The sequence below is a fragment of the Rhinolophus sinicus genome, linkage group LG10 (genome assembly GCF_036562045.2).
Source record: "Rhinolophus sinicus isolate RSC01 linkage group LG10, ASM3656204v1, whole genome shotgun sequence".
NCBI classification, from domain to species: Eukaryota; Metazoa; Chordata; class Mammalia; order Chiroptera; family Rhinolophidae; genus Rhinolophus; species Rhinolophus sinicus.
The window spans coordinates 43,236,410-43,263,022 of record NC_133759.1 but is presented as its reverse complement, the minus strand read 5'-3'; the positions used below and the strand labels follow the sequence as shown (position 1 = coordinate 43,263,022).

Sequence of the window (26,613 nt, the reverse complement as noted above, 5' to 3'; positions counted from 1 at the left end):
GAGCTGATTGCAGAAATAAAACGTTTTATTTACTGGGTACTAGCCCATCTTGGAGGGGCACAGATATAGAACCCAGGTTTTGAACCCTGCTGATTTTCCCAGGCTGTCCCCAGTGAGGCAGAGCCAAAAGGCAAGGAAGAGAGGTGGGGAGGTGGGACCAGCATGAGAGCAGCCAGTAGGAGGGGTGGCAGGGCCTGGGGGTTAAAGCAAACGAGAGGCTCAGGAACATGCTGGCTGACCCGAGACACCTCTGCACCCAGCTGTCTCCTTGACACTCTCCATCTTCAGTCTGGCTAGCCTACAAGAGCCTGTCATAGCCATGATCATGAGGGTTCTTGTTGTCAGTTGCCAAGGGCTTATGAGCCCTCCCTACCCTTAACAGCTTTAATGAGATATAATTCATAATACATAATAATGAATAATACATAATAAAGTTCACCTTCTTAAGGTGTACCACTCAGGTTTTTAGTATATTCACAAAGTTGTGCAACTATCACCACATTCAATTTTAGAACATTTTCATTTCCTCAGAAAGAAACCTGTACCCATGAGCAATCACTCCCTATTCTTCTCCCCCCAAGCCCTGGCAACCACGAATCTACCTTCTCTATGAATTTGCGTATTCTGGATATTTCATAAAAAATAGGATCATATATGTGGTCTTTTGTGACTGGGTTTCATTTAGTGTTTTCCAAGGTTCATCCATGTTGTAGGTTGTTTGCTCTTCATTCCTTTTTATTGCTGAATAACATTGCATTGTATGGACATACCATATTTTATTTGTCATTCATCAGTTGATGGACATTTGGGTTGTTTCCACTTTGGCTATTATGAATAATGCTCGATGAACATTTGTGTACAAATTTTCGTGTGGATGTATGCTTTCATTTCTTTTGGGTATATATCTATGTAGCAGTGGAATTGCTGGATCATAAAGAAACTTTAACTATTTGAGGAACTACCGGACTATTTTCCAAAGTGTCTGCACCATATCTCCTTTCACAGATGGACTGAAGCCCAGAGAGGGAAAGCATCTTATGCAAAGCCACACACTGAGTTACTGCTAGAAAGCAGGAGCTAATCATCTAAATGATCTCAACTCCACTCCCCCTCTCCGCTGACCTCACTACCATCTCACTGTCACCCTAACACCCCCACACCCACTTTATACCTCTATTCCTTTCCCCACCCAGCAGCAAATCCCTGCACATCTATCTCTCACAAGGCTACCCCGCTGCCACGTAAGGATCAAGTTCTCCTCCTGGGGGTGATTTACAAGGTCTCCACCATCTGGCTCTGCTCATGGTATCATCTTTTTTTTTTTGAGTAGCTTTCCTGAGATATAATTAACCTACCAACCATTCCCCCATTGAAAGTGTCCAGCCAGCCCAATGCTCATCATTTTTTATTCTCTACACTTCAGGGTCACTCAGGTCTTATTTGTTTCATGGAAACACCCACCACCTTTGCTTTTGGGGCCTTGCCCACAGTCACCTCTGCTTGGAAGTCTTTCCTTATATAGTTCCTAGTGATCCTTCACATCTTGAGGTGACACTTGTGCTAGGAAGCCTCCCCTGACCGAGTCTGGTTGGATGACTGCAGGACATTCCCATGGCCTCCCTCAGGTCACCCGTCATGGCCTGGGACACAGCAGTCGGAGCCTTTAAGGTTGGGGACTGTGGCTCAATCGTGTGCAGTGTTTGTTGAGTGAATAGAAAAATCTGAAAATATCTAGCATGGCACTGGCCATATGGTAGAAATCCAGGAAATGTTCGCAGACTTCACTGCCTAAGAGGACAGGGGTAGTACTTCCTTTTGGTAACATTCCAGACCGTTTGGGTGATTACAGGGTAGTACTTCCTGTAGGGCATCCTCCCTAGCCCGCCTTCAGTCCTTGTAGTTCAGGTGGGGTTAAGCAGTTCCCGGAATTTGCGCAGGACCCAAATCACGTCAATCACCCTGACTTTTACTGAAAAATTTCAGAAAGGGATGCTTTCTCTTCACTGGGGTTACTGAGCTGGTGTCTCCATGAGACGACAAACTGCCTGAGAATTAAAAAAAAAAAAATTTGAGAAAGGCACTGAGTCCCAATGACATTATCTGAGGCCCTGCCTCCAGCTGTACCTATCGAACAGACCACTGGACATTTTAGTCATGGAGCCAATTTATATTCCTTTTTTAAAAAAATTGCTTAAGCAGGGTGGAGTTCAGTTTCTGTCACTTGCAACTGCAATTATTACTCACACAGTAATCCTCCATGTCTTCCACAAACACACACGTCCAAAACACTCCTTACAGACCAGAGGGACCACACTGATTTTTGTCCCAAGTGCAAGTTTACCTCCTGCCCTCCAACCTGCCATCATTATTTTTGTGAGTTCTGTTGTACAGTCGACTGTCAATATTTAGCCTTCCATGCCATGATCAGGAAGCAGACATTTCAGATTTTCCTAAATGGTTCCGGGTGACAAGGCCAGGTTGATGGAAAAGGTAAAATGCTCACTTAGTAGTTTGATCCAAATTGCACTCCAAGAAGCACCATCGCTCCCTCAACTTGTGTGCTGGTTCTGCGAAGAGCCTGCTAAAACATATTGGACTTTTTCCTTTGACTTGCTGGTGCCTAGGACATGTGCATTTACCACCAACATGATGGGTCAGAAAAGTCTCACATTTTACCCACCCAACTCTGCTACGGGGGAAAAAGACAAACTGCATAAGGGAAAGAGGCAGAATGAGATGCTGAGGATGCCTTGTAGGAACCAGGGGGACCTCACTATCACCAGTCACTTACTGTATTCCAGCCCAACCTGGACCTTCCCGTATATAGCACGCCACGCCCCACTTCCGGGGGGTATAATGAGCGGCAGACGTTTTAATCTGTAGGCCTTTGCTAGTTCTGTTTCCTCTGCTTGGGATGCCCTTCTGCATTACAGAACTCTTTCAAGGCCCAGGTCAAAGGTTAGCTGTCCTGTGAACCCTGGATCCTTTAGTATTTTGTTCAAGTAACTATTTTAAATATCCGCATTTGTTCTTACCATGGGTCACCATGAACAGGCTTTGGAGGATCTATCAATACCCCTGGGGTCATCTGAGAAATCTGTGTATCTGTGCCCATATGTTACTCTGGAAAAGGGGGTTAGAGCTTCCAACACATTCTCAAAGAGATCCTGTGACTCAAAGAAAGATTAAGAACCACCAGTTTCTTATGTGTCTCTGAGTTAACTGAGGGGCAAGGACCGCTTCACCTTGGACCCTCCAGCACTATTCCACAATAGACACTCGTAACTGTTGTCAGAGGCTGTTAGTGAGCCACAAAGCCAACGCTTTCACAGGCAAGGAAGAGAAAACAGGATGGTTTAATTCGCAGAGTCAAGAGTCGTTTGTTCTTGATTACAGCGTTCAACATGCAAATTATATTCACCTCTTAGTACAGAAATGGCACCCTGCCACTTTCCTGGGAGTTAATCCAGACGGAATTATTCCTGGGCAACCTTAACTATGTGTCTGCCAGCAATCGCCCCCTCTCCCTTCTTACAGCGATACATAAACTCCCTCCGATGCAGAATAACTGGGAAACGCGGTATTTCGTTTAACTGAGTAACCATGTACAGTACAGCACCATTGATTTGTCAATGGATTTGGTGTATTCTGAACTCCAGATCAAGACCTCACGTTATTTAACCGGTCTCTGATGATCCCAAAGGCACTTGAGAATCCGGCAGTGTCTCACGGTCACTGATTTTCGCTGGACAGTATTATGAGATAGAGAAGGTTTGCTGAGTCTGTCCTGGCCCTGGCTATTCAGTCTGAAAAGTTTATTTGAATAAGGTTTTGACACATTTGCTCTTTATGTCATTCTGTAGGCTCAACATAAACAGCAAAGGGAGCTTCACTTTGCTCATCCATAGGTCCTAAATTTTTAGTAATGAAAGTATATTATTTATGTAAAGAAAGTTATAAAAATACTAACAAAAAATTAAAGGTAAAACGTAGGGTGTTTGGATCCCAAGAAAACAGGAGTCTACTGTGGTTAGAAGTCAGGCTGACTACACATAATAATTAGGTGTAACTGACAATGCCTTTTCCAAGACTGTATTTTTATAAAGTTTCATATATTATCACTAGCTTGAGTTTTCCCCCTTTCTCTGACTTTCATTACTAGAGTCACCAGATGGAAAATTTTAAATATTTTAAAAATAGCTGTTTCTGGGTAAGTCACTCAGTAGACATGCCTCGTATGTCCTCTAGTTTCAGACATAAAGGGAACCGGCGCCGACAGGAGAGATCCTTGCGGCACCCCCGCCAGCTCATGCATCCTCCTGTTTATTCCGAGAGGCGCCTGCTCACATGAAAGTTACAAGGGTAAGTGCTACTCCAGGTTCCTGACACAGCTAATCCCTGCTTGATCTTCAAAAAATAGACGTCTGTAATTCCTTTTTGAACATGCCTTCGAAGTGGAGGTCTTTGGCCATGAGCTCCTCTTCAACGTCATCTAGTGCCCACTGGTGATCTGTCAGCTCCAAAGCTTCCCACTCTGTCTGCAAGAAAAGAGAACAGCAGGGCGGGGAGAGGCGGGCTGTTACTCAGAGCTGTGCTGACCCTTCGTGAGCACCTACGCTGGGTGAAGCTCTTTACACGCACAAGCTCATTCAATCCTACGAGGTAGCTGTTGCTGTCCGTCCTGCTCCCTACCACCCCTAATTTACGGACAAGGAGGCTGAAGCTAAGAAAGGTAGAATATTTGTTCAAGGTCACTGGAGATAGTGACGAATTACATTTCTCAAATTGTTTACTAATGCTGAGTACTTTGCCTTTAATTAGTGGACTTTAAAAATATGTTTATGAAATTTAACATGCAATACAAATGTTGGCACATGGGTATGTTTTTTTGTTTTTAAATATAATTCACGTGACATAAAATTCACCCTTTTAATATATGCAATTTACTAGGGTTTAGTATATTCATGAAGATGTGCAACCATCACCACTACCTAATTCCAGAACACTTTGATCAGCAGAAAATGAAACTCCGTATCCAACAGCAGACACTGCCCATTATCCCCCTCTCCCAACACCTGGCACCTACTACTTTCCTTTCTGTATCTCTGGATTCATCTATTTTGGACATTAATATGTGGCCTTTTGTTACTGGTTTCTTTCACTTGGCATGTATTCAAGGTTTCTCTCTGTTGTAGCTTAATTTAGTACTCACCCCTTTTTATGGCTGAATAGTATTTCATTGTATACATTCCATTGTCCATATACTCATATACCAAAATGTTGTTTATCAGATGAACATTTGGATTGTTTCTACTTTTTGACTATTATGAATAGTGCTCCGTACATTCTTGTATAAGTTTTTGTGTGGACTTATGTTTTCAATTCTCTTGCGTTTTTATCTAAGAGTGGAATTGCTGGGTCATATGGCAACTGTTTTTAATTTTTTGAAGAAAGGCTAAAAACTGTTTTCCCAGATGGCTTCCCCACTACCAGCATATAGCAGGGTCCCAATGACTGCACCTCTTTGTCAACACTTGTTATTGTCCATCTTCTTTATTGTAACTATGAGGGGTGGGTATGAAGTGGTATCTCACTGTGATTTTGATTTGCATTTCCCTGATGGCTAATGATGTTGAGCTGCTATTCATGAGCCTATTGGGTACTTGTATATCTTGTTTGGAGAAATGTTTACTTAAAACCTTTGCCCATTTTTTAACTGGGTTTTCTTTTATTGTTGAGTTCTACATTCTGAATACTAGGTCCTTATCACATATGTGATTTGCAGACACTTTTTCCGATTTTGTGGGGTGTCTTTTCACTTTCTTGATGGAGTTCTTTGAAATACAAAAGTGTTCGTTTTGACAAAGTCCCATTTATCTATTTTTCCTTTTGTTGCCTTTTTTTTTTTTAAAAGATTTTATTGGGGAAAGGGAACAGGACTTTATTGGGGAACAGTGTGTACTTCCAGGACTTTTTTTAATTTCGGGACTATTGCCATCCTGACAATATTAAGTCTTCTAAGCCATGGATGTTGTTCCATTTATTCAGGTCTTCTTTAATTTCTTTCAGCAATGTTTCGTAATTATCAGTGTACAAGTCTTATATTTTTTTTGTTAAATTTATTCCTCAGTGTTTATTCTTTTTGATACTATTGTAAATGGAATTGTTTTCTTAATTTCAGTTTCAGATTCTTTATTATCAGTGTGTAGAAATACAACTGATTTTTGTATATTGACCTTGTATCCTACAGCTTTGCTGAACTTAGTAGCTCTAAAAGGTTTTTATGTGTGTGTGGATTCCTTAGGATATTCTATATACAAGACCGTGTCAACTGAAAACAAAGATGGTTTTACTTCTTCCTTTCTAATCTGAATGTCTTTATTTCTTTTTCTTGACTAACTGCCCTGGCTAGAACCTCTGGTACGATGCTGAACAGAAGGGCAACAGTGAGCATCCTTATCTTGTTCCTGATCTTCGAGGAAAAGATGTCAGTCTGAGTATGTTAACTGGGGGTTTTTCAGAGATGGTTTTCATGAAGATTAGCAAGTTCCCTTCTAGTTCTACATTTTATGATGAAAAATTAGTGAGATTTTGCTGTATAAAAGTTATACCAGATTTTATAAATTCCAAAATCATTTCATGAAAAGGCTCTAAGTATTGATTTTTTTTAAAAAATGAAATTTATATCTGGTATCTACAGGATCCACAAAAGTTAAAAAATATTCCAATGCTTATCTAGTGGCTCTGACTGGACTGTTTTTATACCTTCATTTATAGTGTGGATTAAATCTGGGTGAGCATTTAAAACCAGTGAAAGTACCAAGAATCTCCAATTTACTTAACAGATGATTCTCTCAGGATTAAGAGAGATGTAAACCAAAATACATTTTTGCTAAATTTAAATCTAAATGATAAAACCATACATACTACACTCCCTTCAGGGAACCCGTCTTTAAAGTAACTCTCCAATAATGCATTTCAGAGCGTAGGTAAAGCTGGAAGAAGTGAACGTACCTTGAAAGCTTTGTTGGTGTCCGCGGGCATGGCCATGGCTGCTCCCGTCATCTGCTCCTGCATCATCCGTGACTGGTCCGCGGCTGTGCAGTAAGACATGCCTGTGTGAGTGCTGCGGCCCAGCAAGCACGCAACACCCTCGGGGAAGAACAGTCCCCGAGGGTGCTGGGTGCTTGCTGAGCCCTAGCTCAGAACTTACAGATGCTCAGTAGTGAGTTAAAGAACTATATGACAGATTCACTGACTGGCCCTGTCTCACACTGACATGCGAAAGTCGCTTTACCTCTCCTGAAGAATGGGGATGATAACAGCAGAAGAAAGATAATTAAAGGACGCACTGTTCAAATTTAAACAATAACAATAGTCACCAGTTATTGAGCAACTACTATATGTCAAATACTTCACTAAGTGCTTTACATGTGCTACCTAATCCACGCTGAACAACAAACCCTGAAGTTAATTACTAAGGGCGCTATTTTACAAACAGTGGCTCAGAGTTCTCAAGTAACTTGCCCGAGGTCCCAGCCATTAAGTAAGACAGCCGGATTGGTACTGGTAAACCCTCTAGTCAATGAACTAACTGATCAAACCAGGGCTTCTTTCAGCTTCAAGTTTACAGGCTTAAACTGCTGGTGCTAGATACCCTGACATGAGGATATCAGACTTTGGGGGACTACATACTGTCCCCATGATTGCCAGGGAGAATTCGGATCTCCAGTTTGACCCTGAAATTTTTAAAACTGTGTCAGAATACCTCAGAAACTTAAGAATAAGTTTAAAGACTGAAGCACGTATTTGACTACGCTAACAAGTAGCATAGCCTATATGATTTTTCTGACCCTGGCATGGATGATTCATCTATTAAAGTATCTGCTGATTAAACCTAATGTGCTCCTTACCATTATCTTGGCCTAGAATCAGAGAGTAGATGCTCCGAAGCCCAAAGACATTGAGGAAGTACCAGGATGCAGAACTCACCCTAGTAAAGCAAAAGTGAAACAATGTAGGTAGTTATGTCAGAATTAACAGTACTTAGCACTTTTCTACACCCAAAGTTGTTCAGAATATGTAAATAAATCACCTGGGGTATGTTATATTCATTCAAAGCACAACCAAAGAAGAAATACAAGTTGTGAAGGGAATCTTAAAATACTTACAGCTCACTGTAGGCAACTGCTACTTACAGCTATGTAATAAATTCTTCTGCCTTCAGTAGCAGGAACTGAACTCACAACTGGTGTGCTTCCATTTAATCAGAGAATATAAGCTTTGTGTTATTTAATTTTCCTTTCTACATAATGAGTTTTCAAACTCTTTATTATTTTTAATTATAAAAACAATACCACTTGTTGTATATAATAAATGCAAACAACATAGAAGTACACAGAATAAAAATTAAAAGAGGCCACCTGTCCTGAATCCCAGTCTTTAGAAGGAATCACAAGTGGTGGTGGGTTTCACACTTGCAAGAAAGGATGAAAGGTGACTTTCAGGAAATACTTGAATATTGAAAACTGTAGCTACTGGGAAAGCCACTCCAAGTTCTGAACTTTATCGCCAAAGCTTAGGTTTCCCACCTTGTCCCCATAAAATAAATATGCTCCGATGTAATAAAAACTAAAAAAGGAGTATGAGAAATGATACAGACATAGAAAGAATCCACACTTCATTCTAATACTTCGGTCACACAACAGCAGGGGTCTATTCTGGTTTACTCCATCAGGTTGCAGGTAAGTAAACAGCCTATCTGTACATAATGTTGCAGACTTATATCTAACAGTAAGTTAGTTGTATATCTGCGCTCTAGTCTCCTTTGTCCTTGCAAACATGTCAGTCACACACCTGCCCAGATGCGGAGAAAAGATAAAAACGCTTTTCTTTAGCACATGAAATAATAGAATCATGCTACTCGAAATAAGTATAGCTTTTCTCCTCTAGTGGATCTGTGCACAACCAAGGCTCTCCCAGCACCGAGTCTGTCCTACTTTGCTCAAACTGAGGAGTGAGTTAAGGTCACCACTGCTGACCCCATTCATTGCCCATTCTCCTCCACCTCTTGTCTGCCTTCCTTTTTAATGTCAGTCTCTGGGAAGCTATAGATAAAATTGTCGGAAGAGACAATACAAAGAAGTACTGGATTCCAGATGCAGCAGCAGTATTCTAAGAGCTTTTCAGATTTTGGCTTTTATTACTCTGCTATAGAAAACAGAGTGGTAAATAAGACACGAGTGTTGGAGTTGGACAGACTCTGTGGTCAAATCTCAAGTTCCTCCACTTAATTCATAGGGTTGCTATGAGGATAAAATAATATATGGAAAACACCTAGCACAGACTGGTACCAATGAAAACGATGAATGTTATTATTAGCAGTAATATATTTTGGGAAAAAAATAATACAAACACCCACTCCCATAAGCTTCAGGTACTGCCAGAAGGTTTGCCTGGCCAAAGTTCCTGACTTTATCTTTTAACTTTTTGGGAGTGGACACCTTCACCCTTGCACTCCTAAGCCCCAAGCAACTAGAGAAAAGAGGCTGACACATTCCTTCCTGTTGTAAAACTCATGTAAAAGTTGTCATAATCCACCCGTGGCATTTTTGAGCAGTTTCAATGAGAAAAACTCCAAAACTTATTGAGTGTGGTATGCAAACTGGAAATCCTATTCTGTAAGAGATGCCAGTTTTAGATTTTTGTTTGCGTTTTCATTAAGTAAAAGAAAGTTCTTACCAGGATGCATCTAATGTGAGTAGTTCGATTCCTTGCTGTAGCATAGGCTTAAAACGGAGAGTCAGTGGAAATGGGACCTTGGCTGCAGAGAACAAAGAAAAAGTTCACAATCACTTCTAGCTTCTTTATTTTTAGAATAATTTTTTAAGTGTGAATGCATATATTCTTTCGCTGAGAAGGTGGGAACTCTGCCATACGGAATTTGGTAAGGATTACATAAAGAAATGTGTGTTACTTTCTGAAGCAACAGTCAAATGTCACTCTATTATAGTTCTTCGAACAACACCAGCTTCTCTATGGCTTAAGAAGCAGGGACTCAAACTGAGCCGTGACCTAAAATCTCAAAAGAAACTCTCACTAATTTGTTAACCTGAAGTGGAATATATACACACAGAGAACTACATTACTAAGAAACCAAATTAATTCAAATCAAATCAACTTATAAACAAATAGACTAACGACTCACCCCAACACCTAGAAAATGAAGTCAAAATAGAAACAGGCTTCCCTTCATCCTACTCAACTAGAACACTAAATTAGTTTCGGATATAAACTAGCAAGTCACTCATTTGAAAACCTATTGGTGTAAAAAAAAAAGAAAATCCACATTATTAACTTAGAATCAGTTTGCAATAAGAGCCATAAAATCATAGCATATTAAATTTTTTTGCTTCAAAGAATGTTACCAGTCTCCACTAGAGAATACAGGACCCATATTTCAGTGTCTCAGCAGCACGTGGGTATCTCTGAATCAAGATAAGGGAAAGGTGCACCGATGAGATAAACCTCAAGTCTTCTAGGTCTGTAACTTACTTGTGACAAAGCCTGAAAATGTCATGTTGATCCATCCACCAATAAGAATCATAGGGAGAACATTTGTTACATTGCCTTTCATCATGTCTGTGAGCATAGTGGGATCTAAGACAAAAACACAAGACACCACTGCATTTTACAACTGTTGGTAGGGACTTCTCCAATTTTCTGAACACTTTTAATTTATTTGATAATTAAATACAAGTTCATTGTAAAAAATCAAAATGACATACAAACAGGATGTAGACAGTTCTTCGAGCTCACTCTCTAAGCAATTTTAGCTGTTTGTTGCATATCCTTCCATCTTTTTATTTACACACACACACGAATAACAGTTTCTATATATACACAACAGAGGGATGCTATGCTTATTATTCTGCTTAATTTTAAAAAGTTAATATAGTGTGAATGGTATTTCCACATTGATCTACTGTCTCTCATTAGTTTCAGTGTCTGCATAGGAGTCCACAGTGTGGTTTTAGTCATCACTGTTGGATGGACCTTCAGACTGTTTCCAATTTTTTCTTTTTGCCAACAAACAATGCTGCCGACAACTACCTTGTACATAAATCTGCGTGTTTATGTATTTCTGTAAGAGATACTCTTAAAATTTCTAGATCAAGGGGTTTGAACATTTAGAATTGACAGATATTGTCAGATTGTCCTTCAACAACAGTGAGAGGGCCCAACTTCCCATGACCTTGACAGTAGCAGCTTTGGTCAAGCTTTTCAATCTTTGACATTTGATGGGCTAAAAAGGACATCTTGTTTTAATTTACATTTCATAGATTGTAGTTAGGTCAAGTATCTTTTCATATATTTATTGGTATTTTGTTTCTTGTAGGTCTTCTAAAAGACTTACTAAAATCAATTCTAGAACCTTCTGTCTGGGTTTAAAATTGTTGGTTATCTTACCTAAAGAAATGGGTACTAAAGTGAGAGGACAGTCAACACACAACAATAAATTATTTTGTTTTACTTCAGTGATGCTGTGTTTTTCACGTGGCTGGGATCAGTGGCAGTAAGAAATCTATTAGAGCAAAAACTGTAGGGTGAGCCAAGCAGTCATGTCTGACAAAGAAATGCCTCGTCTAGGGAAGTAGTGAGAGCTCCTCCTCATCCAGGCAGAAGCTGGGTGACCATCTGTCAGCAACAGGAGCCAGGCACTGGGTGGGCTGGAAGTTTTTCCAACGGTACTCCCCAGAGCCCTGGGTCCTGAGGAACAGCAACAGGGAGAGACCCAGGCACAATGGCTTTAGTCTCCCCAACCCCTCAGCCGAGAGCTCTTATTTTTCATCCACATTATTATACACTGGGGTTCCCAGAAGATTTATTTGAAAAAGAGAACTCCACATCTGTAGATCCCTGTACTAGGTGATCTCTCAAGTCCCTGAGATTATTGTTTTCTACAATTTAACAATTAGATCAAACGACAGCCTTCCTGTCCCTCCTACCCCCACTCATGTTAAAAATCTTCCTCAAAGAATGAGAGAAGGGAATAAACATACCAGTCATAGGAGAAGGAGGCACTACCTTCCTTTTAGTTTTTTTGAAAAATCCATCCTCCGGATTGTTGAAGTAATATTTTCGTGTCAAGAAAGACTAGTAGAAAAAAAAGAGCTTTTTAAGTCTTAAAACTGTGACATAGCAAATTGTCAAATTATTCCCCAGACGTTTAGTCAAAAGGCCCTTGGAATATGCTGTTACACTCAGAGCTGGCAGCCTACTTGGCAGTTGAACTGACATTTTAGCTGAGTCACATTTAAAAACAATTTCCTAAGAAAGGTGAGGTCACAATGACAGCAAACACCACCAGGCCAGTTTAATTCCCAACTTGCCAGCCTTCAGTTTTCCCCAAAGAATCCCCTTATAAAACATTCAGATATCTACTGCCCTCAACAGTGAATTGTGGGGCTTTTAATAAAAGATAAATGAGTACCTGTTTGGGAATGTATTTTCCATTTTCCCTGAGGACTCTGCTTCGAATTAGGACTTGACTGAAAAATACAACCAAGACAATGAGATTTTTAAAAGTGAAACACTAGAAGAAAATGAGAGAATAAAGTAGGAGACCTATTTAAACACAAGAGAGGGCCTATTTGGAAACAGTCCTATGCGGAAACTTTTTAAACCACAAGTACCCTTAAAACCAATCTAACATATTTAACCCCAAAATCAGGTTTTCAAGAGAGCATTTTTCAGAAGTGACTGTGTTTCTGAATAAACAAAGATTTCTGAGGAAGGCACATTTGGAACATTCAGCTACTTCTTACTTTATAATGAGCTAAGAAGGAACTTTTTCTGAGTGAAAAAAAGCAGCAGTTGGATGTTACTCAGAAGACTTGGGGGCAGGAGGAGGGAGGAAGGGTGAGAATTGAAGAAGGAACTTTTTAAATGCCACAGAGAAATGAGTACAGTACTTCAGAAGGTTGTTATCTGACAGACAACAAATAGAAATGCCAACCAGGATTCGGACTGTTATTAAGCTCTCAATAAACATTAACTGAATTAATAAATGAAATTATTTGGTGATATTTGAACACAAGTTACCATTAAAGGTAATAGAGTGCAATACCACAAGTGGCTGGTGCCAAGAACAGTGATCAAAATACTAATAGGTTTTCAAAAGTTGTTTTAATTGGGGGGTGGGGGGAGTCTCCTCTGGTTAATGGAGCTCCGCCTTGAAAAGTGCAAAAAAAAATAAATAAATAAACAACTATAGACAGAAACAAATGCAAGAAAACTGCTTGGTTCTCTCTTCTCCTCAGTACAAACCACCTGCTCTAAGCAGTTGGTCAGTACCCTTAGGGTCTCCTTGCCACCTTATGAATATTCTAGCTTCTCCATATGATGGCAATTCTCCAATGCCCCTCTCCTTCACCAATTCTACCCCAACGTGACTTAATACCTTCTTCAAGCCCCACTTTCTCCATGAAACACTCCATGAAACTCTTCTTCAACCCTACCTTTTCTGTGAAACTCTCCAGGAAGACTAGAGAAAATTCCTTGGCACCCTCGTGGAATTCTCTGGTCTTCCTCTTCCATGCCTCGTCATACTATACAGGTGTCTGCTCCACACAGGCGTACAGAGGTGACATGTAATATGTTCTGTTCCCTGTGAGCTACTCTAACGCTAGTCAAAGTGCGGCGTATGTACCAATACTGGTCTGTGATAAGTAGACACTGTACTTTATTTGTGATACTGAGTAAGTGTTTAGAAACTTTTACAGTAATCTGACGTTGTCACATTATCTAAATATCTGATCAAAATATTTTATAAGAGTATCAGTCTGTGATATATTGGGAATTTAAAAACCAAAAAACTGGTCCTTCACCACTGACAGTTTGAGCAGCACTGGGTCTAGAATATTGGGTAAAAATTTAAGCTCTGGAGTTGGACAGATGGGTTCAAATCCTGGCTCTTTCACTTCTTAGCTAGTGAACTTGAGGGAGTCGTTTAAGTTCCCTTCTTAGTGAACTTGGGTGAGTCATTTAAGTTTCCTATGCCTCCATTCATATTCTGTACAATAACAGATTTATCCTCATTGAACAAATACTTCTTGAGCTTCTAAGTGCCAAAAAGCAAATATCTCATGAAGGTTCAAGTCTAGTGGGGGGAGAAAGATAGTAACTAAATAACCACAGGAATAAATCTGAAATTTACCTTTTATAGCCTATGAAGGAGAGATGGATGGTATGATGGGAATGTACAAGAGGAGGATCTGAGCAAGTATGAGAAAGCAAGGTCTTGGGGAAGGCTTTGCTGAGGTTGTATGATTACGTTGGAATCTTAAGAATGAGTAGAGATTACCTTGACAAAGTGCTGGAGAGAACAGCATGGGCAAAAGTCCTGTGGCAGTACTAAGCACCATGTTTCTCTGAGGATCTGAGAAAAGGCCATAAGGCTCGAAGAAAGAGAACTTCAGAAAGTGTGGTGAAAACGAGGCTTGAGAGGAGAGGCTATACGAGGCCATGTAGGACCCACTGTATTTTCTTTTTAATTGTGGCAAAAATCACGTAACATAAAAATTACCATCTTAACTATATTTAAGTGTACAGTTCAGTGCTGTTAAGTATATTCACATTGTAGTAAAACAGATCTTCAGAACTTTTTCATTTTGCAATCCTGAAAGTCTATACCCACTGAACAATAACTCCTCTTTTCTCTCATTCCCAGCGCTCAGTAACCACCATTCTACTTTCTGTTTCTATTAATTTTAGTATTTTAGATATCTCAAGTGAAATCATACAGTTACTATCGTTTTGTGCCTGGTTTATTTTACTTCACATAATGCCCTTAAGTTTCACCTATGTTGTGCATGTGACAGGATTTCCTTCCTTTTTAAGGGTCCCATGTATTTTAATCTTTATCTTAAGAGCAAAATTTTAATCTTTATCTTAAGAGCATCCCCTTGTTGGGGATGTCAGTTGGTACAGCCATTATGGAAAACAATATAGAGGTTCCTCAAAAAAATAAAAATAGAACTACCACATGATCCAGCAATTCCACTTCTGGGAATATATTTGCAGGAAACAAAACCACTACCTCGAAGAGCTATCTGCACTCCCATGTTCACTGCACCATTATTCACAATAGCCAAAATATGGAAACAACCTAAGTGTCCATTGACATATGAATGGATAAAGATGATGTGGTGTATACATGTATACACAATGGAATATTATTTGGCCATGAGGAAGAAGGAAATCCTGCCATTTACAACAACATGGATGAACCTAGAGGACATTATGCTAAATGAAATTAGCCAAATAGTGTATGATCTCACTTATATGGAGAATATATATATATATATATATATATATATATATATATATAAAAGTTGCAGTCATAGAAACAGAAACTAGAAGAGTGGTTACGGGGGGGTGTAAGGGAGATGGGGAGATGCTGGTCAAAGGGTGTAAGACTTCAGTTATAAAATGAATAATCTCTGGAGATTTAACATACAACATGGTGACTACAGTTGTTAATAAAACTGCATAGTGTGCTTGATACAGACCTTAAGTGTTCTCACCACCAAAAAAAAAGGTAACTATGTGCAGTGATGTATGTGTAATTATCTGGATTGTGGTCATCAATTCACAAAGTATACGTCTGTCAAATTGTTACATTACACACTTCATTTCGCTGTAAAATGGACTGAAATGATGACATGGGTGAACCTTGAAAACATTATGCTAAGTGAAATGAGCCAGACACAAGATGACAAATATTGTCTGACTCCACTTACATGGGTACCTAGAATAGTCAAATTCATAGTCAGAAAGCAGAATGGTGGTTACCAGGGGCTGCGGGGAGGAGAGAATGGGAGTTATTATTAACTGGTTCAGTTTCTGTTTGAGATGATAAAAATATTGCGGAAGTGGATGATGGTGGTTGATGGTTGACAACTATGTGCGTGTACTTAACGACACTAAGTTATACACTTAAAAACAGTTAAAATGGTCAATTTTGTTATATTTTACCACAATCTATTGTTAAAAAAAAAGACAAAAGGGAAATACTGAATGATTTTAAGCTGAGTTCTTCGTATATATTATCTCATTTAAAGTGATTACCACTGTACTTGGCACGTCCTAAGCACAAAATCAATGGTATCCATTATTTTCTTTTTGCATGTTTTATCCCTTGGACTGAAACTTCCTGAGTAGGGTCTTGACCTTGTCTTATTTTGTACCCACAGGACAGTGCAGGGCACATGGTAGGTCATCAGCAAAAATTTGTTCACTGTAGATAATTCAGGACTTCAACAGGCACTGTGATCAATGGAAATTCAACTAAATCTCCCATATGCTGATGAGCAATTTTGTAGAACTGGGGTTGAGAATCATGATTTTGAGGCATTTCAACCCTGAATTAAGGCAAGCTTAAATTATCCTGTATGTTATAAACTCTGAGGTCTGCAAATTCTACAAGAAAATTTTAATTTTGCATTTTCATTTCCATTAATATCTAAAAATAAGTCCTTGCACTGGTTATAAAGATAAAGCTTCTCTTTGTAAGTGGTAATTTGCAACTGAAAAACATTTCTTAAAACTTTGGTTTTTAAAGTCAGTATTTCTCAAACTGAAGTTCCACATGCTTAAAGATCTGGTTTTTTTCCCCTTTCCAAAGAGTTAGTATACTTTTGAAGCTTGAGAACTACTTTTTACATACACGTTATCCTCAAATATAGTCTAATCTATTTTGTTCGTGTATTTTTCAGTTTTGGTTTAATATGTTTTAGAAAAATTTTAGTAAGTTCTGAGGCAATAAAAGCTTAATAATTTATGAAACTCAATGTCCCATTTTGTGATCATTTAGGCCACTGGAAACTTATACTGTATTTAGAGGGATATTTTACAATTAAAAAACATCTTTTGCCTTGGACTTTGGGCAGTTCAGAATCACGTGCTCAGCAATCTACCCAAGTTCAAACGATGACCTGGTGGGGTATAGTCATATCAAGTCAGAGCTGGCATGACCCAGACACCTTACTTAAGGGATGGAGCAATTACAATGGAGATGTAGTTTTCTCTAAAGCAGTGGTTCTTCATGGAGGTAGTACTGCCCTCTAGGGGGCCTTATGGAAATCTGTGGAAATTTTCTGGGTGTCAAAAGGATGGATTGGAGAGGAAAGAGCACAAAACTGTCATTTGTTAAGGATAAGGGATGCTAAGTATCCCTCAGTGCTGGGGACAGTTGTGAAATACAAAGAACTGTCCCATGTCTCACACTCCTTTTGATATCTCACCAAATTGTTTTTTATTATCTTAAACCTCAAACTTAATTCCATTTTTTTGTGTTGCAGGGAGGGGAGATGATTTTTTTATATACTCAATTTCCAGTTATACAACCACCGAGTAAATATAGGGAAAATTGCACTTTGTTTTGTTCAGAACTTTATCAAGAGTAGTTCACCATTCAGGAAAATCACATCCAAGACAGAACTGCCTTCTGTGATATCTAAGTAGCTAACACACTGTATCAGCCTACAATTGAATCTGCCCCAATTGTAGTGATTTTATAGCTAAGTGATTGCATCTGACTTCTCCATTACATCTTTTAGGACCACTGTGCACAAGCACTTATGAAATTAAATTATTTTATTTTTATTTCTCCTGACTGTTACACTAGAGCAGGGGTGTCCAAACTGCAGCCCGCTGGCCAACTGCGGCCCGCAATCCATTTTTTATTGGCCCGCAGCAAATTCCAAAAATATATTTAGTTTACTTAAATAAACCAGGTGAGGCAATATGTACTTCACCTCGAGTGGCCAGGCTGTTTGTGTATTTTACCTCATATGGCCCTTGGTGAAAACCGTTGAAAAAATTTGGACACGCCTGCACTAGAGCATTGTTTTTTTTTGTTTGTTTGTTTTGTTTTGTTTTTTAATGTTATTGTATGTAGAGTGCATCAACTGTGAATTTCATTTTGGGTTAGAAAAGGTAGCTTTGGGTCTGATATCATTTAGAACCATCACTCTGAAATCACATGGTGAATCGGGAGCAAAAAATGGTGGTAGAGAATCTATGACAGTAGGAATTGTGGTCAAGAGAATTTAATTTGGGAGTGAGACTGGGCTGGGTTCAAGTATAGGCACAATATTTTACTATTGTGGTTATTTTGGGAAGGCTACTTAACTTTTCCAGGCTTCCTTTTTTTCTTCAATTGTAAAAATGGGTTCAGGATTATCTCAGTTTCAGTTTGAGGATAAAATGAGAACAATTTATTGGCATCAATAAATAAATACTGTCTGAGTTCTCTCCACTTTGCATCTTTCTATAGTTTTCCCTTCTGTGTTGAACTGACTTCTTAAGGTTATCTCCAGGTTGGTTCTAACCAGTTCTGAACTTACGCCACAAAAAAATAATTGAGTGGCTACTGTAACGTAGTAGAAAGAGCTTCAGACTTGGGAACTAAAGACTTCGCTTCAAGTCCTGAATGTCACTATATATGTGACCATGAAACCTCTTAAGCCTCAGTTTCTATAAAATGGGACACCATCTACTCTGAATTTTAAATAAGTTAATGAATATAAGTGCTTAGCATAGTGCTTGGCATAGAATAAGTGCTTAATAAATGTTGGTTTATTATTATTCTCAGCATAATTGGGAAGCACAACTGAAAATGACAAAGCAGTGCTTGGCAAACTTCAGTCATTCTCATTCCTTGTTTATGATTATCTTATTAACCTAGAACTTGTACTATTAAAAACTTAGTATTTCTTATATATCAACTTTTTTACTTATATAGGTTTTAAATCTTTAAATTACCAGCAAATGGAAAACCAGTATTACTTGCCACAAATAGAAAGTAACTAGTAACTATAATAAAAACAAAACATTATTAAACATAGGTAGACACTGTTGTCTGTGGAAAGTTGAGCCAGAGACTTGCCCTTTGTTAAAATGGGAGATTAATAATCAATAGGGAAGTGTTAAAAACATAATAGCATTTACCTGAGATAGTCTCTGAAAATAATCAGAACGATTGACTGAAAATGGTTTTTAATATGGAGGGAGCACAAGTCTAGATACCACCTAAAATCATCTCAAATTACCTCCCTCTCTCCATAGATAAATACTGTAATGAAACAGAAGAGGAAGAAATCGCCTCCATTCCAGTAGAGGAAATGATAATTACAACCCCTCACATCTCTATGGCAGTTTTACGTTTGCCAAGCAGTTGGTTATTTGGTATCTCAGCTGACCACCATAGTAGTTTGGTAAAACAAGTATAATCACACCCACCATATCTGTAGTTCATAGATAAGCCGAGGATTTGCAATTAGCCTAACAATATTAACAGCAACATTTTTTTGAACACTTAGTTCGTCCCAAGCCCAGTACTAAAGCCTTTATAGATATCATCTAAAATTTAATCCCCAAGCCTACTCTATGAGGCATGTCATGTTGTCATCCCCACTGTACAGATGACGAAAGTGAAACAGGTAACTGAGCTCAGGTCACCCAGCCAGTGGGGGTGCGATGTGAACATCGGGAGCGAATTGACAGAATAATCCCTGCACTTTCTTGCCCAAGGTCACGGGGGAGTGAGGTCGTAGGATCCAGGAGAGCGCTGACCTGTCGGAGACTTGTTCCTGGGTGAGCTTCTTGTCGCTCTGCAGCAGGATGGACACGTAGTGGCGGATCATGCCCACGAAGAAGGTGATAATAACGATGGGAAGGACCACCCAGAGGCGGATGTTGGAGTCGAGCAACAGCTCCGGCCCCGCCATCTTCACAGAGCGCCCGGCCAGGTATAGGCGGGTTTCTCTTTCCCCCGGCGCGCGGGACCCCCTTCGAGTTCGTCTCCGGGCCTCCTCACACCCTCAGCGCAGCTGGCCCGGGACCCTTCCGCAGCCTCTGCCTCGGCGCACTGCCCCAGCCGGGCCCCGAGGCCGCCCACTTCCGGCGCGGAAGGTTGCAGTCCCGACGCGGCGCGCCTCGGTGACGTCAAGGTCGCGTCGAGACGGGCGGGAAACTCGAAAACGAGGGGCGGCGATAGCTTGCGGGCGGTGAGTGGAGCACAGGTCGTCGTCTCTCGAGGCCCCGCTCTCCCGCGGCCTGCTGTCTAGGCCCCGGCAGAGCTCGGTCTTAGCCTCCGGGGCCCCGCGCCCTGAACTTCCTCGTCTGTTCTATCGTGGGATAGTCCCCCAGGTACCTCCTTGCGTCGTTAAGGTGACGAAATAAGAAAGGCTTTTATCCCCAGCCCCTCCCCGAATCGCCTGGGCCGGGCATCGGCCCCATCTCGGGTCTTTTAGGCTTCTCTGTAAATGAGAAGGTAGAGCACGGTTAAGGGCGAGCCCTGAAGTCAGCGGGCCCCGACTTGCCCTAGTTTTTCCGCCTGCAAAGTGACTGATAATGGTTGTAAGTATTAAACGCAGCAACAGATCAAGAAAACGCTTAGTATGGTGCCTGGTGCATAGTCAATGTTAACTGTTACTGGAAGCCGTTATAATCAAGACAGGTGGTAGTGAGGAGGACAGATTCTGGACTGCATGAGTTAGAATCCCCGCTCTGCCACTGATTATGAGAGTAATAATGGTACCTACCTCAAAAAGTTTTGTGAGGAATAACCGAAGTATGAAGTAGAAAGCACTTAAATAGTTTTTGTTAGCTGTTAGTACTTACCTGCCGGCCAGCCATTCTCATTTAGCAAATATTCTCAGAAAATTTTTGTATGCGAGGTACTGTGCTGGGCAGTAGGGACGCTCAGATAAGTGAGACTGGGTTCCTGCTCTCAAGGAGCCCCACCGGCTAGTGTGATGTTAGGCCTCCTAGATAAATTCCTTGGATCAGAGAAGCCGAAGTAGCAAACTCCCTTGGGGATAAGAGGAACATTTTTCAGGGAAGTTGACGTTTGACTGAGTCTTTAAGGAGGAGTAGTAGTTTCCAGGCAGATGAGAGCATTTTGAGTGAAAAGAACACCTTATGCAAAAGCACTGAGACCAGGAACGTCTTGATTTGCACGATAGACTAGAAGGCCATTTGGCTCAGGCCCTCCCCTACCTCTGCAGTCTGGTTTCTATAAGCTCCTTCCTTTTTCAGCGTTGAGTTTTTCTCTCCCTTTCTACTCTTCTTATACCTCTTCTACTGGCTAACTCCTATTTCAGGTCCCTGCTTAAAATCATTTTCTCAAAGACATTATCCCTGAGAAATTGTCTCTGCTTTTCTCCGTCACTCCCCTGCTAACTAGACTAGATTTCCTTGTAAGCCCTCATAGCACCTTGTGCTTTTCATTTTATAGCACACAATTCTGTAGTCATGCGCCGATTAACCATGGGGATACATTCTGAGAAATGCATCTGAAGGCAATTTTGTTGGTTATGTGAACATCATAGAGCGCACTTAACACAAACTGGATGGTGTGGCCTACCGCACACGTAGGCTAGATGGTAGAGCCTATTGCTCCTAGGCTACAAACCTGCACAGCGTGTCACTGTGCAAAACAACACAATATTAAATCAAGCACAAGATAAATGATGTAATCAGGAGATGCTGTAAACATGAGATGTATGAGGCTGTTGGTATACATGGCTGTTCTATAGGAAACATTTTTTATAAATAGAAAGTACACTCTAAATAACGATGAACAGTATAGTATAGTAAATATGTAAACCAGTAACAGTCATTTATTATCATTATCAAGTATGTACTATATATAATTGGATGTGCTATATACTTTTATATGATTGGCAGCACTAGGTTTTTTTACACCAGCATCACCACAAACGTGAATAATGTGTTGTGCTCCAATGTTACAATAGCTGTTATGTCACTAGGTGATAGGAATTTCTCAGTTCCGTTATAATCTAATGGGACCACTGTGGTATATGCGTTCTGGTATCTGAGCCATCCTTAAGCGGGACATAACTAGTTAAATGACTACCACAAGACTACTTGTTACTATACTGTAAACTCTCTGAGGGCATGTCTATGTCTGGTTCACAGTTGTGACCCCACCTAGCACAGTCCCCAATATATTGTATTGGATTAGTAAGTTAAAGGAGAAGTATAGTTTGGGGCTATATGATGAAGGATCTTGAATGTCAGAGAACTGTGGGTTTTATCCTTCAGCACGAGGAAAGGGGTCTGGCCAGAAAGGCAACTAAGTAAACAAGTCTTGAAAGAAAGGGAGTGTTGACCAGATACAGGAATTAAAATTTTCTCAGCACTTGGATTTAGATAGCATTAGTGTAAACACTAGAACCGCTTTGGTTTTGGATAGAGTAATTTTCTTTGAGCTATAGCTTTAACTTCTCAGACTTCATCTAGCTTCTAGAGGGTAACTTCTGTTCTCTGATTTTGTTGTAGAAAGAATTTAACTGCAGAAGAATTTAACTGGTCAAAATGATTTCCCAAAGACGACTATCAAAATCTGAGAATAAAGAGAGCCTGACAGAAGATGCCTCTGGTAAGTGTCTAGTCATTTGTTACTTTATTTCTTGTAGCAAACATGTAAAGCAGTACTTTATCTTTTTATTATGGCTGAGTAGTAATTCTGTTATGTATACTGGAGGTGCCAAAAAAATGTATACACATGACTTGTATTCATCTTTTGTTACCAGTATATATTGAATATTAAACAATTTTAATACAGTCTTTTCCTTTCTTAAAATGTATATACATGTTTTGGCACCCTCTGTATGTACCACATCTTCTTTATCCAATTATAATGGATTACTAATTCAGCCATAAAAAATGAAATTTGCGACAACATGGATGGATCTTGAGAGTATCATGATAAGTGAAATAAGTCAGATGTGGGATATAAAACAAAAAGCAACAAACAAATAAACTAAACAAATGAAAAAAAACTCATAGACACAGACAATAGTGGTGGTTACCAAAAGGGAAGTGGTGTTGGGGAGAGGCTGAAGAGGCTAAAGAGGGTCAAAATATACGGTGATGGAAGGAGACTTAACTTTGAGAGGTGAGCACACAACGCAATATATAGATGATGTTTTATAGAGTTGTACACTTGAAACTTACATAATCTTATTAACCAACGTCACCCCAATAAATTTAATAAAATTTTAAAAATGTGTGAGGCACTTAAAGAGATAGGAAGTTCCTACTTTCAAGTGCAGGGAGTCATCAAGGCTTAATGGATAGAACACACAGAATCTATATCAAATCGGGATTGAGTTTCTGCCTCTGATTCCATGTGTGACCTTGGGCATGCCTGTAGTCTGAGCGTCAGTCTCCACATCCATAAGAGGAGTTAGTATTATAGAGCTTTTCTACTGTACATTATGTAGGTGCTGGGCTACAAAGATACAACATAGTCCTTACCCTTTAAAAAAAACTTATGGTCCCCTTTCTTTCCTTAAAAAAATTATGGTTTAGATAAATGCTATGATAGTAATGTATAAAGGAAAAGCATCATATCAAAGCAAACACACCAGAGGCAAAGAAACAATGCAGACTCTGTCCATATGAGAATGTGCTTGACAGAGGCCCTAAGGGTTCTGACAAGAAGTTGCTAGTATTTTTCATTTAATTACACCATCTATTCTATTAAGGCAGTTGCATCATTAAGGGGGAAGAATAGATAAGTATATTTAACTTCAAGTACCTGTTCGTTTTTGTTTGTTAATTATGTATTATTACTTCTCATGGGTTGAAACCTTGGGTTGAAACCAATCTGGACTTTGTGCTTAACGATACGATGCAGGAGAATCTGCCCTATTCTTTCTATCCCTGCATCTAGATCATTCGTTCTCAAACTTTGCGCATCAGGATTATTACCTGGAGAGCTTGTTAAAAATTCAGATGCCCAGGCCCCATCCCTGAAATTTTGATTCCGTAGCTCTGGGATGTGATCTGTGAATATGCTTTTTGATTCGAGTGCAGTAGTTTGCAGACAACAGCTGTAGAAACCCTGACTGCTTTAGAATTTGGGTGGAAAACATTTCCATGGTTATTCTTGTTAGAAGTGGCACATTTTGCAATTTTCAAATGAAACTCAATAGGTGAAAATAATTCTATTTCTTGATTGCTTATTTGAAAGTCACTGTTGTTGACCATTGTTAGAGAAAAAATTTCACTACAGCATCAATTCCAGTATAATTCTTCAGGAACCTATCAGCTTTCCTCTTAGGGCTATTATTCTAGGGTTTACAGTTTTATCTTTGCTTTACTATTTGTCACATTCCTGAAATTTTTTTTTGTTTTCAGACGCCAGGAAGCAACCACTTTCCAGAAAGACAAAGAAATCTCGTGTTCAAAATGAAGTTGAAGAAAATGACAGTGTCTTCTTAAAGCTTCTTAAGACATCAGGAATTATTCTTAAGACAAAAGAGAGTCAGAATCAACTAGGTGATATTTTAATCTAAATCTTTTCTTTGGGTATAGTGAAAGGGCTCAGCACTGAATCATGGATTTTCTAAATAGAGAGGCAATGAAGATTAGAAATGGGAGCACCATTCATCTTGAGACAAAGATGAAAATGAAATTGCTTTTTAGAGAATATTGTTATAGTGTGTGATCCTGATAAACGCATGTTAAGTAAAGTACTTCTAACCCTTTATTCTGAAAAACACTATATACTAGTATTTTATGTTTTCTTGTGAAAAAATAAATATGCAAAGAGCAATTAGACCTGTATCAGAATAATTTTAGAAGAAAATTTATAAAGCCATGTAAGGCATGTCGGCCCTGCTTGTGGGGTGTAGATTATTCCATCCTACTAAGATTATGGCATGTCTTTTTAGAACACTTAGTAACTATCTTCTATCAAAGCTAAATCTGCGTTACTGTGGGTTTAGAAGATTTGGCTCTGAATTAGGTTGAAAATAACTATCATTTCATCAGATAGGAAACTTAGGTCTGAAAGGAAGTAAAACTATAGTGGGAGATATTAAAGATTCTGGTGACCAACTATTCTTTCTTCATAGCTGTGGATCAAATTGTTTTCCAAAAGAAGCTCTTTCAGATTCTGAGGAAACATCCTTCTTATCCCAAAGTATGTATTTTTTTTCCTGATATTTTTACTTTTGCCAGCAGTGTTCTGGAATTGGGAATTTAAACACACTGGCATAAAATGTTGAATGAGCTACAATGATTTTCAGCTAACCAACAGCAAATGTTAAACTAAAAATCTTAACCTTACTCTTTTTTCTTTTTAATGTCATTAAGATAATAGAAGAATTTATTAGTGGTCTGGAGTCTTACATTGAGGATCAAGACAATTTCAGGAACTGCCTTTTGTCTTGTGAACGTCTGCAGGATGAGGAAGCCAGGTGTGTAGAGGAGGCGTGGTGTCTTGCTGAAATTTAGTCTGTTACACTAACTGGTGGGCGGGGGGACAGTGCAGAATGCAATTTTTTGGAATTTTACTTTTGATTTATAGCTCTCTTTTCCTCAGTTTTATCCTAACCTGTAAATTATTAAGTTTATGATGATGAGACTAAGAACCAGAGTGTTTTCTAGAATGCGTCTCACCTGTGTTGACAGAATTTCAATTCTCTACTTTTCCCTGGCTTAAGAATCATCTTCTCATGTTCTGTATTTGTTATTTACCAAGTTAGTTTCTTTTTATAGATTATGTATTTAACCAATTTTATGGAGCTAGAAGATAGAATAAGAAAAACATTAAAACAAGGAAAACAAAACAGAAAACTTTTTTTTTTTTTTTTTTAACAGCATGGGCACATCTTACTCTAAGAGCCTTATTAAATTGCTTCTGGGGATTGACATTTTACAGGTGAGACTGCAGCTTTATCTTTGAACATTTGTTGGCTGTGATTTGTGGCATATGCTCAAGTATAAGTGTCTGGAGCACAGTAGAGAAGGCTTAATGGAAGAGTTTGGGTTTGTAACAGTTTACTGTAGCCCTGTTGCAGAAATGCATCTGGCAAAGCAAAATGTACATCTTTTTACTGAGCTGATTAGCCTGCTACATCTCAAAGTCTCATTTATTCCTTCAGCCTCTCTCATTCCTGTTTTGAAAAGCTTCATCCTGTGTGCTCTTAGTACCTTGTATACCTCTGCCATGTTCACATCTTTGTCATCTCCCATTTAGCTTTTTATTTGATAATTAACTTGGTTTTGCACTTTTACTCTCCTTTCTCTATCTTTTAATGTATCAAGTAGACATGGCATTGACATGTTTTAAACATCTCAAATTATAAAACCATATATCCAGTGCAGTGTCTCCTTTCCCCCCATCCTCCATTTTTCATCTTTTCTTCTCTCCCACTGTTAATCTTCCCATACTCTTATCCCTTCATTGAAAATCTTGAATATAATTTAGTTAGCTTAAATCTAAAAGCTGCTCTCTTGTTCCTCTGAAGATGATCTTTTCTTGCAAACTCTTTGATAATCTTTTAAAGTCTGCATTTGATGGGTTAACAGTTTTTGCCATATTTAATGATGTTTTTTATTATCTGATGATTTTAATGTTGCTTTGATAGCCATTTTGCAATTTTTCAGAAGATAAATTATTGATAAGTCTTTGTATTCCAACAGCTTATATTCAAAATACAGGTAGCATTCATGTGGACATTTTTTTTTTTTTAAAGATTTTATTGGGGGAGGGAAACAGGACTTTAT

The 26,613-nt window shown here is 39.2% G+C and overlaps 2 protein-coding genes across 7 annotated transcripts in view; one reads left to right on the top strand and one right to left on the bottom strand.

Moving 5' to 3' along the window:
• Positions 1-3,337: 3,337 nt before the first annotated feature.
• EMC3 (ER membrane protein complex subunit 3) lies at positions 3,338-19,962 on the bottom strand. The gene is made up of 8 exons (XM_019748314.2): positions 19,639-19,962; positions 12,494-12,551; positions 12,063-12,156; positions 10,555-10,659; positions 9,742-9,823; positions 7,914-7,993; positions 7,015-7,097; positions 3,338-4,538 (listed from the first exon to the last, which is right to left on the bottom strand). Exons 1-8 carry the CDS (start codon positions 19,791-19,793, stop codon positions 4,410-4,412), a joined length of 786 nt encoding a protein of 261 aa, XP_019603873.1. The 5' UTR covers positions 19,794-19,962; the 3' UTR covers positions 3,338-4,409.
• A 91-nt stretch (positions 19,963-20,053) lies between these two features.
• Positions 20,054-26,613, top strand: part of FANCD2 (FA complementation group D2) — a 51,117-nt gene continuing 44,557 nt past the window's right edge. For 4 of the 6 annotated variants that reach the window (XM_074312999.1, XM_074312998.1, XM_074313001.1 and 1 more), the window contains exons 1-6: positions 20,072-20,214; positions 22,372-22,471; positions 24,238-24,378; positions 24,957-25,024; positions 25,198-25,301; positions 25,705-25,765. In XM_074312999.1, the coding sequence (XP_074169100.1) occupies positions 22,408-22,471; positions 24,238-24,378; positions 24,957-25,024; positions 25,198-25,301; positions 25,705-25,765 (438 nt within the window). In that variant the 5' untranslated portion in view covers positions 20,072-20,214; positions 22,372-22,407. Of the gene's footprint in view, positions 20,215-22,371; positions 22,472-24,237; positions 24,379-24,956; positions 25,025-25,197; positions 25,302-25,704; positions 25,766-26,613 lie in introns of those variants that run through there. The other 2 variants (XM_074312997.1, XM_074313002.1) reach the window with 2 other exon arrangements.

Excerpts from the sequence above, each read along its gene's own strand:
- EMC3 (XM_019748314.2), bottom strand. The coding sequence starts at position 19,793 with ATGGCGGGGCCGGAGCTGTTGCTCGACTCCAACATCCGCCTCTGGGTG. Across the intron at positions 7,994-9,741 it reads CTCACATTAGATGCATCCTG|GGTGAGTTCTGCATCCTGGT; the intron begins GTAAGAACTTTC and ends TTGCTTTACTAG. Across the intron at positions 7,098-7,913 it reads GATTCTAGGCCAAGATAATG|CCGCGGACCAGTCACGGATG; the intron begins GTAAGGAGCACA and ends CTTACTGCACAG.